At 38.1% G+C, this 17,500-nt stretch overlaps 1 protein-coding gene across 5 annotated transcripts in view; it reads left to right on the top strand.

Annotated features, from left to right (window-relative positions):
- RUNX1T1 (RUNX1 partner transcriptional co-repressor 1) overlaps positions 1–17,500 on the top strand; it is a 107,145-nt gene that overhangs the window by 70,844 nt on the left and 18,801 nt on the right. For all 5 annotated transcript variants that reach the window (XM_042868811.1, XM_042868813.1, XM_042868815.1 and 2 more), the window contains 4 exons: positions 3,649–3,830; positions 9,872–10,122; positions 11,274–11,359; positions 11,951–12,152. In XM_042868811.1, coding sequence (XP_042724745.1) covers positions 3,649–3,830; positions 9,872–10,122; positions 11,274–11,359; positions 11,951–12,152 — 721 coding nt within the window. The remainder of the gene's footprint in view (positions 1–3,648; positions 3,831–9,871; positions 10,123–11,273; positions 11,360–11,950; positions 12,153–17,500) is intronic.

The raw sequence follows: 17,500 nt of genomic DNA, 5'->3' as shown, positions 1-17,500 counted from the left end.
GGTCCTGAGGCCTGACCTATATTCTGTCCCCAGCTTTACCATTGATCTGTTCCCTGGCCCACATGCAAGTTGCCCAGACCTCACTGAAATCTTCTGCACGCTGTGTCCTTGTCTGGTGCAGATGCACAACAGATTGGTAGGTCTACCAAACGTTAAATTGCAAAGAAGCCTATATTAATGCTTCTGTAATAGTAATTCAAGGAAAGGAGCTACCCTTCACCATCTGTTTGTACAGTACTCGCACAAGGGAGTGCTGATCTATTACAGATAATAAATAGTCATTGATTTGCTTATCTCTCCATCAGCTTTGGTTCAGAGGGAGATATGATGATTGAATACCTGCAGAAACCTTCGCTGGTTGGGAGCATTTTGGACACATTTTCTATATTTACATCAGGCAGGATTTAGTCTATTAAATTTAAGTGGTGCATTTTCAGTACTGCCAACACTTCTTTTCAGTAGAAGTGTTGTACATATTTGTTCAAAGTATCAATATCAATATGTGATTTGATGATTTTGTTCTCTGAACAAACATTCTTCCCAATTTAAATCTTTTCTTTCTAAACTATGGCTGTAAATCATTTATTTAAAATGGCACTTATAAAAACTTGTATCAGAGCCTCAGTGTGCTGTAGTCTAATGAAACCATTTTTATTTAAATTATAATACTGAAATATTTCTGTTGCTAAAATTCTGAAGAAAGTAGGAACACCAACAATAGAAGATTATTAGCTAATTACCTGGAATGAGCACTAAAATGATACAGCAGCCTTTTAGAGCCGATAGCTTCTTTTGCAGGTGCACAAATAATGGCTTGTTTTCAGGTTAGAACAGCTCATTTAAACATGGAAAACAGATCTGACAGCTGGGCAAAAAAAAAAAAATCCTCTAAAACTAATGTAGGAGGCTAAGATACTACCTAAACCTTGAAGGATACAATCATAGAATAATTGAGGTTACAAAAGACCTCTAAGATCATCAAGTCCAACTGCCGACCCAACACTACGTGCCTAAAACGTGTCCCTAGATGGGTCCAGAGTAGAAGCAGCAGACCAAGCAGCCTTGACTCATCACATAACTCAATCCAAAGCAGAGTAGGAACATTTTCCAGTGAATGAAGTACAGAATTGTAGGGGACAGTAAGCTAGTAACATCATGTTTTGTTTTTTTTTTCCAGGCAATGCTATTCTAACATAGCTATCTGGCTTCTGGTCTGCAATTGGTTTGTATCTGTCACATATAGAGGTGTCCAAGTCTGTCTGCAGGCACCAGCAGTGACATTTTTAGAAATGTGCAACTGCACTTTGCCAGAGCTACCTGTGCTGTCAGTTTGAGTATCTGCATAAACCTCTCTGTCCAAGGCCATTTGAATTTCAGAATCTATAAGTACACTTGTGTTTCCTTAGGAGCTTGATCTCTTCTTGCTCACAGTATGGAAAATGTCAGTGCTGCCAGCTTCCTAAAAACTTGTTCATCACAGCAATGGTGACCAGTAGCAGGTTATATACTTCATCTAGACAGAGAGAGTTTTCTGTGTTTTGGTGGTACTATTATTATTATTATTATTATTATTGTTGTTGTTGTTGTTATTTTATTATTTTATTATTTTTTCCCTGATAAACCAATTATGTTTTATTGTATGGTTTGATAAGCTTTTTTTATATTTATGTTTTGAGCAGACTGTAAGCAGTTGGGTTGAACTAAATGCTTTCAAACGCTGCTTTTCTTCAATTATATTTTAATTTTTCATTCAAATGCTACTTGGTACTATTACAAACCCAGATATATTCTAAACTACAAGGCACATAATTAGTAGTTTCCTATAGTAACTTACAAAAAATATAAGTTCTTTGCATGTAAAAAATGTACAGTGCATTTAGAAAAAAAGATAAATGTAATTACAAATCTGCATATTTATGGTTAAATAGGAAGAATAAACTTTTTTTTAGGAGGAAAAGGATTAAAATAAATCAAGGGTTTTGCTAGCCAGCTTAAAATTTGGTTGACTCCAGGAGCTGGAAGTACCCATGTATGAGTATAGAATCATTGAATCATTAAGGTTGGAAAAGACCTCTAAGGTCATCTAGTCCCAGCTGCCAACCCATCATCACCATACCCACCAAACCCTAAAAGTATAGGTTCCTTTTGCTTATTATCTCTCCTTGTTATGTGGCAACCCTAGACAAAACCAAGTAAGAGATTGATATTAACATGGTTTCACAAAACATTTGTGTTCTGTGGAGGTCTGACAAGACCTCATGTTCCAGAACTGTTTTCCTTCATATCCTAAGATGAGTAAGTGATAGCAGTTGCTGGTATTACTTTTTTATCCTGTTAAAAAGCTTCATAGTTATTAACCCTGTTCTGGCACTTTCGTTGCACAGGAAATTTTCTCTTATGGTACAGCAACAGGTGCCTGGAGCATCTGCCATCATTACAGCACTAGCATAGTAATCTCCCAAGCCCATGTGCTCAAAACTTTTTGAGGACATCTTCCTTTTGTTCTTTTTTGCTTGCTTTGCTGCACATTAGATTCAGAATCTTTTGCCTTAACAACTATTCTCCTATTCAAAGAAAAAAAAATTTTTTTCAAGAAGGAATTTCTTTAAAAGCAAGGGAACCATGAGAGTTCTTTGTCTCCCATCTAGTTACTAAAAACCATGAAACCATGAAAGTAGTCTAATACTTGAAAAGCCCCAGGCAACATTTACTGTGCACTGGGCATGGAAGAAGGAAGGTTGTGCACATTATCTTGCAGCACAAATGTGTAGGTAAGAAATGGCTGAGTTGTCTTAGTATTTATGCATGTGCTGGAAGGAGAGGAAGAAGTTTCCCAAGATGTATAAATGTCGTATGGACATATGGTTCTACTCCAGTCCCAAATTGGATGAGAAGCATTGCTCAATATGGAAAATCTGCCACCTGGGGATCAATCAGCTTTTTCAATACTCTTTTGAGTACTGGTACTGTCCAACTGTCCAGCAACTCCCAGAGGGGTCCTGAGAGAAGAATTAAAAATTATTTCAGGCTGCGTGTGACATGAAGCAGGGATGTAGCCCTCCAGGTGATTAGCTGGAGGTCTGGAACGTGAGATTTTATTGTAGTCTTTATCTTATGACTGTGAGTGTGTTGGGGAAGGCTGAGGACAGTTCTATTCTTGAAGGATGGTGATGAAGGTAGCTTACAGAGACATGGATCCTATGGTTTCTAAAGATTTCTAAGTGCTAACTGCAGTCTGAATGGAGACAGCAAAAAGAGTTTGTCAGTGGGAAAACAGAAACAAGCAGAGCCGCTCTATAGGAGCTTAGGTTCTGGATAGTAAGGAAAAAGATGAAATCAACCAGGGCGGTGTTTTTTCTTGTTAAATGTGTAGAATTCAGACCTGGTTTTCTCATGGCATTTGCAGGTTTGTTTTGTTTTTGTGAGAGTTCCCTTTCTTTCATACATACTTGGTACAGCCGCAACCTGACCTGTAGTGAAGCTGTCTGATTTCAGGCAGCCAACCATTTCAAATCTAATTCAGGATTCATGCAACAGATTCATCCCAGAGCGTGTTTCCCATTGATAGATTTTTTTTTTTTTTTTTTTTTTTACTTGATGAAACTGCATGTGAACTACCTGGCTTTGATGTGTGCTATGTCCTTGCAGGCCAATCTGCCCCTGCTGCAGCGGGAGCTGCTGCACTGTGCAAGGCTAGCCAAGCAGAACCCAGCCCAGTACCTCGCCCAGCACGAACAGCTGCTTCTGGATGCCAGCACCACCTCACCTGTTGACTCCTCAGAGCTGCTTCTCGATGTGAACGAAAACGGGAAGAGGCGAACTCCAGACAGGTGAGAATGGCTGTGTCTCTTGGGTGCAGCATGCTTGGCCTTGCATGGGGTGGGCTGGGGAGCTGGGATGGGAAGTTCAGTGCCAGGACAAGAGGCAGTGGGCATAAACTGGAGCACAGGGGCTCTCTCTGAGCACCAGGCAGTACTGCTGTGCTGTGTGGTGCTGGAGCACTGGCACAGGTTGCCCAGAGGCTGTGGGGTCTCCTCCTTGGAGACATTCAGAAGGTGCCTGGCCATGGAACTGGGCCCCCTGCTCTGGGAGTCACTGCTGGAGCAGGGGTGATTTTGAGGGATCCAGAGGATCCTGCCAGTCTCAGCCATCCTGGGGCTCTGGGATTCTCTGCCCTGGGTGCAGGTCTTTCCTTTAGGGCAGTTGTGTAGCATGCAGATTGCCTTTATGTACTTGTACATTTATATATATGCACACACTGACTCATGCAGTAAGATCATCTGAGGACACAACATGGCCATCCCTACACAGAAGTAATGCTGACCAGTTAGTGCCTTACCATTTGCTTCAGTTTTTCTGTGAAGCGTGGAGTAAATCACTCCAACTCCATACATAAGTTATTTGTATTAAGTAATTTCTTGGACAAGTAGCAAATACGGTGAAGATGGCTAAATACTGATATTGGAATGCTCCAGAGTGCAGTCAGGGATTTGAGTCTTTCTGCTGTGCCATGTTTTATGCACAGCATAAGGATGTGCTTAAGATTTGTTCTGAACACGAGAAATGTTCGCTGAAATCTGTTGTCTTGTTAAGCTGAGAGTCTGTGCAGAAACGGAGCAAGCGCCTGTGTGTACAGTAGCTTTTGGGTACTGTATTTTCTCTTTTTCTTATTTGAGTAAAGTTCTTTGTTTAGTTCTTTGTTTAGTACAAGAAAAAGACCATTGTGGTCATTTCTTGTTGACCAACTTCTTGTGCTAGTGTTTGAAATTCATTTAACATACAAATGTTACCTTTGGGAGGACCAAATATTGAATTTATTCTTAGTTTTGTTTGCCACAGGCCTTTATAATGTAGAAAGCTTTTATAAAGCTGTTCTGCCCAGTCTAGCTAGCTGCACACACAAGGCGTTGCAGGCATCCTAGTTACCTTATAAAAGAATTAAGGTGAAGGTTTACAAAGTCAGGAAGGACTGCAATTCTACATAGATTCTACATAGATTGCAGTTCTTATATGCTTTTTAATGGAAACTGGCTGTGATGGCACAAATTCGGATATCAGATTGGATATCAGCAAAACGTTCTGCACCAGAGGGTGGTGGGCATGGAACAGACTGCCCAGAGCAGTTGGGCAGAGCCCTGAGCTGACAGAGCTCAAAGGAGTGCTTGGACAGTACTCTCAGACAAAGGGTTTGAATTCTGGGTGGTCTTGTGTGGAGCCAGGCTGCCCAAGGAGGTTGTGGATGCCCCATCCCTGGAGACATTCAAGGCCAGGCTGGATGTGGCTCTGGGCAGCCTGATCTGGTGGTGACCCTGCACATAGTAGGGGGGTTGAAACTGGATGATCTTTGTGGTCCTTCTCAATCTAGGCTGTTCTATGATTCTATGATCCGAATGGGTCCTGGCCAACTCCAAATATTGTATGGTTCTATGAAGTGTATAGATAAAGAATGAAGGCTTCCAATACTGGTAGAGACAAAATTTAACATCAAATATTGGAGCTCACAGGTATGTGATATTCATGAGGCTAGATCCTGAAAATATTGCATAGTAAAATAAAAAGCAGAAGTGATAGTAAGATTTAACTTAGCCATTAAGTAGTAAAAAAAGGGAAAATATTTGAAACTGGCGTACTTTGGCTGATGTCTCTGGGAAATCCTGATGTGCTAGCATGAAAATAAAGAAATCTGTAGTGTACCTTTTCTGTTCTCTCTATTTTTTCCTGTCAGGTAAGATGAATTAAAACAGCCATTGTTGCTAACACAAAGTTGCTAAGTGGATCTTAGAAAGAGGATTAATTTTCAGACATTTTCCATGCAAGATCTTGAGCCACATAAAGAGATAACATTTCCAAAGCTGAGGTTTAGCTCCCTGGGGCAGTTCTGCTGCACGCTCTTGGTCTTTGCAGAGTAGCGTACCAAAACATGTATACATTGTAGGGAAAAAAGACCTCTTAAAATCTTGTAGATCTTGTGACTGATTTAAATATCAGCATGATGTTGTCCAGTGTCAGTAGTAGACATGGTATTTCTCCTGTAAATATACTGAATTACCTTATGAGCCCATGAGGCTTGGCAGAGTATGAAGGTGGGGTGGGACACACCTCTCTGATAGCCTTAGCTTACTTTTGCTGTTAATAGCAGTTTGAGTTGCTTCTCCCGTATGACCATAAAGACAAAATGAGCAATACAGTATTCCTTTCTTTCTCCACTAATGTTCAGTTTGATATGATGAATTGCAGTGGTTTTTGGTAAGTACCATCTCACCTGTTGTGTGGGAGAGATGGATGGTGAAGGTGAAGACCAGTCTGAGAACTTTGTGAAAGTTGTGAAAGGACCCCTATGAGTCTTAGAGTAGAAAGGACATGAGGAGTTGCTCACAGGGGGATCGACAGATCAGGAGAATATTGGATTTTAAAGTCTTATAATTAAAAGTGTGAGCTAGACCTGGGGATGTTTCAGTCTGTTTTATGGATTTTATTTCTATGCTAATGTACATAGTTGCTTTGAAAGCCTCTGTTCATGATGCTATTGCCTTTACAGCTGAAGTTACTCTCCAGCTCCTTCCAGCTCAGAGAGTCTCCAATTCCTCTCCATGTCATAGTGCAGTTTTTATGGCAAGCCAGGAGAGAAATGTGGAGAGTGAGCTTTGGAAAGCTGCTCATGTGGGAGCACATTGGGTGGCAGAACTTGTGCTCTGTGCTGCTCAGTGCAAGCAGATGAAGCTGTTAGCTGCCTGGCAGCTTCTGAGAATGCTCACTTGGAATTAGACACCTTAATTCTGGGGGCAAGGGCATTTCAGAGATACACACCTCTATCTATCTATCTATCTATCTACCTATCTATCTATCCTATCTATCTGCCAGGTTCTCTGATATTATCTTAAAAGACCTGGAAAAACTGCCTACTTCAACCATTAGAATAGCTCCTTGAGCTCGAGGATAGTTGTGCTTTTTGTTTCTTCGTCTGCAGAATCAAACAACCCCATCATTGCTTAATAGTTCCTGGATCACTGTTGTGTATCATTGAAACAATGCAATAAATAAATAAATAAATCTTAATAAAATATAAATATATAATATTTATTTTATTTATATTTTATTTATATTATGCCTATATAAAAATATATTTATATGTATATATTTATATATTAAAAATACATATCCTATAGATAGTATAATATATATAATGTATAAAATTATATATAATATAAAATAAAATATAATGAATATATGTGTGTGTATATATATACATGTATGTATGTATATATATACATATATATATATATAATATACATGCTTAAATAAACCACAAAAAAACTGTCCTTAGAGTTGGAGCATGCCCAGACCAAGTATAGAAACCAAATACTTGTCTAGCTTGTCTAGCTTGATACTTACTAAGATACACATTATTTTAATTGTTTACAGAGCAGCAGGAGGAAACATGGATCTTTTGTTGAGATGTCTTAAGTAGATTTCAAATATACTAATAAATATACAGTGGAAGATAATAGGCGTCTTTTTAGAGGAGGGATTTCTATGACCCTGTTGTTAAATATGTGGCAAAAAGTGCCTGAAAAGCAACATCTTTCAAGGAGAACTAAGTGTAGTTGGAACAATTTTGTTTGGAGATGTGTCTGTCGCTAGAGTAAATGTGTTATTTTTTCACTTCCCATGGGAAATGGGATATATATCCCATTATATATCATCATACATTACCATTTATCATGTGTATCACATTTAGATGTGTGTGTATATTAGATAATGATATATATAGATTATGCACACACATGTATATGAGAAAATATGCACACATATCCTTCCGTATTTACATTATTCTTTCAGGCACAGATAGCTGCATACTGTTGACTCCAACAGACATAAAAATTCAGTAAGGGATTAAGTGAAGAAGGTAGAATGAGTGTATTGCAGATAAACACATGCACTTCTTCATTTTTTGTTAAGGAAAATATATCTTCAGTAATTCTCACTGCTTATAATTTCAGAGTCTTTTTGGCGTATGCATTTTCTAGTTCTAGTTATTTATCTGCCTATCCAAAGCTACTCTATGTGAGGTTTTATAGAGCAATCTGACAGCAGAGCTTCGTGTTTTACTGAATGTTTTCTTGGTGCATATGGTCTGACACGGATGAGCAGCCACGGTGAGATTTTGGAGTCTATTAAACTAGCTCATTAAAAAGATCAATCTGTTTCTGTAATAACACTGGGAACCATCAGTCACTGCAAGAGAGAAAAACTGACACCTGAGGAGACAACACATTTTAGTAATTTGTTCATGACATGTCATGAACAAAGTGTTCACTATATTTTGTTTACAACTTCTGAAGTTTACATGCTACTACAGTAAAGCAAAGGAACTTGGACCAATATGAGTTTTTATTTTGGTGAATGAATGCGTGGATATAAATAACACGATTTTAAATACGTTAACTGGAAAAGGCTTTTTGCTAATTAGTCATCCTCTGTGACTGCTAGAAAAGATTGTATGGCACGTGAGCATGTCATGTAATGGTTCTACATTTATGACAGCTGCCTACAAAGTAAATGTAGGATATTTTTAAGAAAAAAGAAACCGAGAATGTTAGAATATCTCTAATTTTGACTGAGAAGAAAATGGAATTATTATGATTGTTTTGAGCCTTTTGAAAGTGGCGATGTGGTGGCTGAACCTTCACATCTCTTAACAGTGAATTCACGTGGAGGGTACCTGAGCATAAGGGCTGGCTTCAATAACTGTTAACAAAATCTTTTTGTTTGAAGAAGCTCTAGTGCTCCTCAATAAGGAGAAAGATACTCACAGCACCTAGAGCTGTGCTTCTTATAAGCCATTTGTAATTATCAGGAGTTTAATTTTATTAATATAAAGGGTTAGCAAGATGATGTCAAGATCTTTTGGAACACAAGCAAAATAAGAATTTTCTCCAATGAAGCATTATCAATATGCTGGTGGTTTTTTTTTTTTTTTTTTTTTTTTGATGTTTTTACATAGAGTAGTGAATTACAGTTAATTAAATATAGAGCATTCCTAAAAAAAGACACAGAAGTGCCTGTAGAGTAAGGAGCAACTACAGACATTTGTACAATAATAGTACAATAGTAGTATTGCCATCCACTATTGCATAGAAAATCAAACTTGGATTTTCTTTGATTGTTTTCCTCCTTGCCACAGTTTTCTGATTTGCTTTTCCTACACTGAGATATCTGAGCATGTCAGTGAAGTTAATTTACAGTTTCTGATTTCTTTCCCCATCTTTGTTAGGGACTTCATTAGCATAGGATACTTTCACAAATAAACAGTTTGGCTTATACGTACAAAAGAACCCATATTTTGCTTGCATAGTAACATTACAATTGAAAAATCTAAATGTTGAGTTTGAGTAGATACATGCAAAAAAGACATACACTGACAACTAAATTTAAAAAATTGTCTTCGAGAGATGTCAAAAACATCAATACCTATTGAAAGTTATTGCAAACAGATTCCATCATGCCAAGAGTCATTAAAAATATATTGTGATCCTTGCTTGGCCTCTGGATTCATGTATCGGTTGACTGCTTCAGTTCTGCAGTTACATGAGTAACCATCAGGTCATCAGGTGATTTGGGTGAACAATATCCTCTCTGGCCCAGCTCGTAAAGCTGTCCCACTGGAAGAGTTGACTGCAAGTATTTCTCGAATCTGTGGGGGCAGTTAGACTAGATGAATAGCGTCCATTGTATGTTTTGAATAAAGCAGTCTTACAAAATATTTTGCACCCCTTATTTGGAGCAACGATCCTAAAGCTCCCTGTGTAGGTGGGCATGAGTGTACCTGAACAGCTCTGTTCACAAAGTGTTCCTTTCTTTTATTTTTCAGAACCAAAGAAAACGGCTTTGACAGAGAGCCTTTGCACTCAGAGCATCCAAGCAAGCGGCCCTGCACTATTAGCCCAGGCCAGCGGTACAGTCCAAATAATGGCTTATCTTATCAGCCCAATGGTCTGCCTCATCCCACCCCACCTCCACCTCAGCATTATCGTTTGGATGATATGGCCATTGCCCACCACTACAGGGACTCATACAGACACCCCAACCACAGGGACCTCAGGGACAGAAACAGACCTATGGGTAAGGCATGTTGATTTTCTGCATTGCTTTTTTGAGGTTTCTTTTTCCTTTGTCAGATGTAGCCTTTTTTGCTGTTTGTCCATCTAGCTGCTTTTCCTGGTTTTATTGCAGATTTGTATTTTTAAAAATGGACTGAATTGTGCATTTAGTACACTCTAATGCAAGAGCATTAGAAGGAGGAACCCCTGCTCTTACAGCTGCATAGTTAACATAGATGCTCAGGTGTCTGCCAAGCAAGGATAGGTGGATCATCTTAAATTTCTTCTGATATCTCATTTGGGACAGTAAAACAAATTGGTATAGCTTGCTTTCAGTGCACTGCAATGTGGGGATGTCTGCAGAAGATGTGTCTGCAGAAGCACCACACCCTATGCAGGACTTGCTGCAGCATGCGTTGGGTTACAGGGATGGCTGATGCTCTTGGATTTGCCTAGCTTGCTTCACATCTGCACATACTGTTCTTGGCTTCTTTAAAACAAATCTTCAGTAAAAGAGGAACGTTTACAAATATTCAGCATCTGTATAGAGGAGGCTAAACAAGAAGCAAGTGTCAGTTCCTCTGAGTGTTGATAATAAATACTGACTTGGTTCTACCATGTTGTCAGCTGCTGTGTTTTATGTGCTGCATTTTAACCACAAGTTGTTTAAAACATCTGTGAAGGGATGAACCCTTAATGATGCTCTGTTGATATGGTAGCAATTACTGCATTTAGTGAAATAACTTTTAAGTTTACACTAATATTTTTTCAACTTTTGAAGTACAGCTAATATTTGATACAGTTCCGAAATAAGTGCCTTTCTGACTTCTTCAAGAAGTGCAAATGAAAAATGATATATTGCATTATATTACTGTATATTTCAGAAAGAGTTATAGCTTTATTTGAGAGGTTATCTTACAGCCTGCAGAACTTGCAGAATTGAAGACAGTATATTGAGTAAAACAGTAGCGTCTAATGTGAGGAAAAATCCAACGACAGCTTTTAATGTAGTTTTTAAGTATCCGTTTATTTTTGTGGTGGTATTCCTCATAATAGACCAGCTGATATATGATATGTAGATAGCCACATATATTCAGTGGGCTCTTCTTTCTTTTTTTCTTTTCCCCTAGAGGACTTCCAACACTGTAAACATGATTTGCTCCTTTTTGGCAGGGTTGCATGGCACACGTCAAGAAGAAATGATTGATCACAGACTAACAGACAGAGAATGGGCAGAAGAGTGGAAACACCTTGACCATGTAAGGGCTAAATGCGCTTATGTGTAATTGTCTAAAAGGAGCTCTCTGAGACAGGCATTTGTTTTGAAAATACTGTTGATTAAAGCTGGGGGCTTGATGTTCCCTGTTAGCTAGCTCATATTAGGCCTGCTGTTCAAATATGTATACAAATTGGAGTATCCTAGTTATTACAGACTACCAAATGGGGAAAGAACTCTGCTGTGTAGGCACTGAGTATGAGACACATGGCCGTCAGTTTTAGAACTGGTTAATTGGAGATTGTTAGCTCTTGAGAACATTTGTAAACATCAATTCTGGGTCATGTCACCAGGCCTTTGTGGTGCTGTGTGATACTGGTAATAGTACTACAGTCCTTTCAGTTTACTTCTTTTCCCTTTCTTCCAAGAATCTATATCTTTGGAGTTTAAGATAATGAGTTAAAGAAGGAATCATTATTCTTAAGACTAGATTTTTTCAGGTGTGTTTAGAAAAACAGAGAGACGCCTTCATTCTTAAAGCCCAAGCACTGAGCATCTAAACATTTATCGTAGTGTCAATTTATGAATAAAATATTCTTTTTTATTTCTCTGCCCCACTCTCTGCTGTGGCTAGCTGTTAAACTGTATAATGGACATGGTGGAAAAAACTAGGCGATCTCTCACTGTACTTCGGCGATGTCAAGAAGCAGACCGTGAGGAGCTGAATTACTGGATACGGCGGTACAGTGATGCAGAAGATTTAAAAAAAGGTGGTAACAGCAGCAGCAGTCATTCCAGACAGCAGAGTCCAGTGAATCCAGATCCAGTTACATTAGGTACAGTATCCTCATTAAATATTGTTTTCTGGTCTCGTTTCCGCTCAGCTAAATGCTAGATGGTGTTTGCATTTGCTCACCTGATTCTTTCCTAGTAGGGATACAGTATTCGTCTATGGTGAATACTAAATTAACTATAACTATGTATTATATTGATATATAATGCTATGCCCAAATAACCTCATTTATGGGTGATATGGTTTGGGTTTGGTGGTGATTCCTGGTAATTTGCGTTTCTTTCAGAAATGTCTGAGGGTGGTGGGGCAGAGGGACAGCCTTCGTGCAGGACTGGCACAGCAATGAGAACTGCACCAACCCTGACTCTCTCTCCCCCCCTTATCTACTTGATTAAGGAAATCTATAGGTGCTTCTGGATTGTTAGCACTCTAAAGTGAAGGGCTTTACCATTCTGAGGTCAAATGAGTTAACTTGGAATTTTCCTTTTCTAAGGAAATGGGACTCACTGTAAGGGAGTATAATGACAGGGGGAATGGATTTAAACTAAAAGAAAGAAGATGTAGTTTAGAAGCTGGGAGGAAATTCTTGGCTCAGAAGGCAGCGAGGCACTGGCACTGGCTACCCAGAGAAGCTGCGTATGCCCCATCCTTGGAGATGTTTAAGGCTAGTTGGGGTGGACCTTTCAGAAAGCCTGCCTATAGCAGGAAGGTTGGAACTAGATGACTTTTAAGGTCCCTTCCAACACAAGCCATTATATGATGCAATGAAATGAAGAAATATATAAAGATAAGGACATTTCTTGGCTGTACTTGGTTTCCATGTAAGAAAGAAGTAGCAACATCTGTGATGCCCACAACCGTGCACATGTATTTGTGTTCACTGCTACATTCTGTGCAGAGCTGTCTGAGCTAGGTGGTGTACTGCATGCTTTGAGCCCAGCAGAACTCAGTGCTTAACTACAAGAAGCAGACTAAGCAGGTGGATGTTCACCCCATGCTGACTTTATAGTCACGCACACAAAGTACCTCCAAAAACAATTCTAGGATGACTGTGTAAACAGAAGATTTTATTCTGTGGGCTTTCTGTATTTTATTAATATGTTGGTGAGCGTTTGCCTCATCCCTTCACTTTTATGACAAGTGAAATAAAGAGTCCCATCTTGGTGAATACTTTTTATTGTTCTCTGTTATTTCAAAGAGGACAGCAAACTATGATTGTTTTAGTAATATTTATCTTTTTAAAAATATGCATATCAAATGCTATCCACTTAAAATCGTTGTAAATCATTGCCATTAGCAGAATCGTACATGTATGCTGTTTCACAAGTGTATTTCATCTAAATCTGTTTTTTTGCCTTTGCCCTGAAAAATAATTTATGAAATCTGTAACTTAATTGTAAATAGAGAAGCAGAAAACCAAATCTAATGCCTTCTCCATTATCCTTTTTGTAAATCTCTGGATTCTTACTGTAATATTTATTGTCTCTTGATAACAAACACACCATTTTTTTGTGTCTGTCAAATGATCTGAGCCAATAGCTCTAAAAAAAATTGGCTTCAGTCAGTGAAAGGAGAGGTTATGGAAATGCTGTTCCCAACTTCACTAATAAGCTTAGTCCCTAGAGAAGCCCTTCTCAGAAAGAAGTGTTCAGGTAATGGCTTGTACGAATAGCGTTAAATGTAACGTAAAGAAAGGCTCATAAATATGACATCTGAAATGCTAGTCACATCTCCAGCTTCAGGAAAAGCATTCGAGGAAACCCCTGGATGAAAGGCAGTGGCAGCCATCCCTAGTAAAGCTACAGTGCAAAAAGAGCTTCTAAGTATAATTTGTATAATTTGTATAATTTGTATGTAAAAGAAGTGGAAGGAAACTGCATTTTTATTATAATTCCCACCAATAAATTGAAACTCGGGACATTCACCAGTACTTCAGAGATCTGCAGTCCAAGAAAGATAGCCATAACAACCATACTCACAAAAGATGAAATGATGGTAAGAAGTACAGTCAGATCCCTATTTTATTGTTATGTTTGGTTGGAAAAAAAACTGTTTTTGGAAAAAAGTCTGTTTGCTTAGAAAGAGTCGATGACATCTCTGCAGCACTGTGGATATAATTTAACTGGTTGGAGTCAGTCCATTCCAATTTCAATGTGCCACATTTCAGTTATATTGCTTTAAAAACTGCTCCCCTGGACTTGTGGACATGTAACTTTGATCACTTCAGTACTGTAGTATTCACATCAGTCCTAAGTATTGATAAGAAGGGCTTTTATAGCTGGAATATAAAGCACAAGAGTGCACAGAGACTATGGAAGTTTAATAATTTTCTCAAGTAATCTGGTTAACTAAATGAAAACTGTGAACATTCAGAAGGATAATAAAATTGAAGCGGTGCCTGTGAGTTTTGATGCTCTTCTGCTTAGGGAATTTTATTTTAGCTTTGAAGCGAAGAGGGTGGGATTGAAAAATTTCTCCAATATTTTAATTAAAGTGCCACAACATATAAATATAGCTATTTGCTGCACGGATTGTAAATGTCAGTGTTTCTCTCCTGTACTTACTTTTAAATGAAGTAATCCACCCTTTAAATCCATCTTGTCATCTCCACTAGCAAGGGGTGAGGGGAGAGGGGGGGCGGAGGGCCATATGGCTACAGTATCCGTGTCTTTGTTTCTTTCTGTGTATGATCAAAATAGCATCATTTGGAGTGATAAGTCATAAGCATTATGTCGTGGTCTTCATTGATAGCACTTCCTGAAATACTCCAAACTGAAATTTAGAATTGCTGGTTGCATCCAAAGGAACGTGAAGAAAATTCTGGTCATTTTGAACCAGTAGACCGTTCCTGCAAGGTGTATTTTATGCTTCTTTTAATTTGACATCTCTGTAAATCATTCTGAGCTTGATGGTTCACGGTATCTGATGAGCATTTTCCTGTTGATATTTTTAATTAAGAAGTCAAATGATATATTTTATTATCAGTTTTAGTGCAATGGAATCCCATACATGCATTAGCCACTTACAACAGGTTACAAGATGCCATTATTCTCTGATAGCATACTGAAGGTAAGATAGGTCCATTCATTTTAGTCTGAATAATACATGTTTATGAAAGTCTAAAAATGACTCATACTTTATAATTCACTTGATGAACTGTGATGGTCCATGAAGTAAATAATACATCATCTGACTCTTCCATTTCTGCTGAAGCATTTCAGTACTGCATACTGCAAGAGGACTGAATCACTTTAGTCCTAATAGTGAATAATTACACATATCAGAGAATGTATACTGAAATACACACAGTAGGATAAATTAAAGATGAGTGTTCTTCAACATTATGGGTTATGAACAAGATCTGTAACTTTACTGAGTGCAGCTGTAGCTCTAGATAAGTGATACAGGCACACATCACAAGGTTTGCAGCAGAGTTGATATTTGGTGAATTTATTGGAATGGTAATCTTACAATTTGTTTCGTTTTGTTTGAAATCTCTGACTTAAGAGTGCCAATATGTGCAAGATTTGCCCCCAGGAAGCTACAATTCTCAGAAGTATATGAATTTGTCAAAAATAGATAGGTTAGCCATTTCTTAATACACTTTAAATATTTAGTCCTTCCAGAGTTTGTTTATGTTCTATCAAATGTTGCTTACCCTCGTACTTCCAGTGTTAACTAGGGCATTCCTGCTGATATTTGTCTGTTTGTGCCACAGTTACAAAATCTTTTCCTTTGCCCTTTGCAGATAATCAGCATTGCTGCAATACGCGTCACATTCTCAACATGAGCTAACAGAGATGCTGTCAGTATCCCAGTAAAATTTATGATTTGTAATTCTAGAATATAAAGCCTCTGTAATACTGGTCACTGATGTTATTAAATATTGCTCTTAATCCACAAGCTGCACAGGAGGTTTGGGCTGGATTGTGGGAGCATGAATTGCAGGCTGCAGGGTAGGGCTGCGAGCACAGAAACCAGCGGCATTTGTATTTTCAGTGTTCAGTTCTGACTGCTTTGGGTAACTTTTATCTGTTCTTTATGCTGCCCTTGACACTGTTGTGGTCTGCAAAACAATTCACAAGTGACATGGAAGAGGAAAGTATCTACTGCTGCTAGTTGCTGGAAATTGCATCTTGGTTGAGGGTAGCGGAGGAGATGATACAGCAATGCACTACTTTTCTTAGTCCTTTAAAATGAGAGCACAACTATATTTTTAATGTAATTTCATGAGTGTTCAAGGAGTGTTACAGTAGCCACAAAAACGTATTGGAGGGCAGAGGAGGAAAGATGTACACAAATACTTGAAACTCATATCCTTCAAAGTTAGCAAAGTTATTTCACTTAGTATTACACTTCTTCAGATTTATACCTCAACTTCTGAGCCTGATGCTTAAAAACAAAGGGTGGTGAATGTTTAATATTTATTGCTCTGAGGGGTTTTTTCTTTGTTACCTGTGTCCCACTAACTGTGTTATATTTATTGTAGGGTAGAATGAAGCAAAACTTGCACATATAATACGTATAAATACAAATAAATCTCTGTACTTTTCATATGTTAATCAGTCTGTGTTTCTGACTTAAAAGGTCCTCAAATGATCAGCTGTTCATCTCCGTTTCTTACTGTTTTGTGATTATAAACTTGGATGTCATTATCTAGTGACAAAAACTTCCATTATTTTGTATTTTCAACTCATCTCTATTCCATCTTTCCAAACATGGATTAGATTTTTTTTAACATAATTTGCTTTTAAGTATTTCTATTCTGTTTTCCCAAGTTTGGTTCTTATAATGTGAAAGTTCATCTCCTTTTTTTGGTTCTAGCTTTTCTTCTGCTTTGCTTCCCAGACCCATTTTTATTTGTGCTCTTAATACTTTTCTCATTTCCCTCTTTCACTACTTCTAGTACCAATTACCTTTATCTTAAAACCACCAAAAATAAGTAGCCTATAAGTAATTCCTACTGGTTGAACACCAGAAACACGGTCAATCACTTCACAGTTGATGATTCCTGTGGGCATAATGCTCTTAGAATTAATGCACCGTAGTTGGAATGGAATCTGGCACCATACTTGACTGTAGGATTTGTGCGTGTGTGTGAATGTTTTCATTTTCTTTTAAAAAATCCAGAATACACTAAAAACATTTTACAAAATATATCCTTGCCTACTGTGCAGTAGTGTATGAGGGCTAAAATGGAGAGAAAATTTTGTATCTTCATCTTTTTTCTTATGTGCCAGTTCAGCAACGTTTTTTCCTGAAGGATGTATTTGACACTAAAATTATTTTTAAAAAAAAAAAAAAAAGTTCCAAAATCACTTTAAATTTCAAGGTCTCTTATTTTAATTCATTTAAATTCTTAGTAGGCGAGTACTGGCTATGCTTACTTAT

The sequence above is a fragment of the Lagopus leucura genome, unplaced genomic scaffold (genome assembly GCF_019238085.1).
Source record: "Lagopus leucura isolate 7727_CA_CO unplaced genomic scaffold, USGS_WTPT01 Super-Scaffold_100002, whole genome shotgun sequence".
In the NCBI taxonomy this organism is placed as follows: domain Eukaryota; kingdom Metazoa; phylum Chordata; class Aves; order Galliformes; family Phasianidae; genus Lagopus; species Lagopus leucura.
This window is presented reverse-complemented; position numbering and strand designations above follow the sequence as displayed.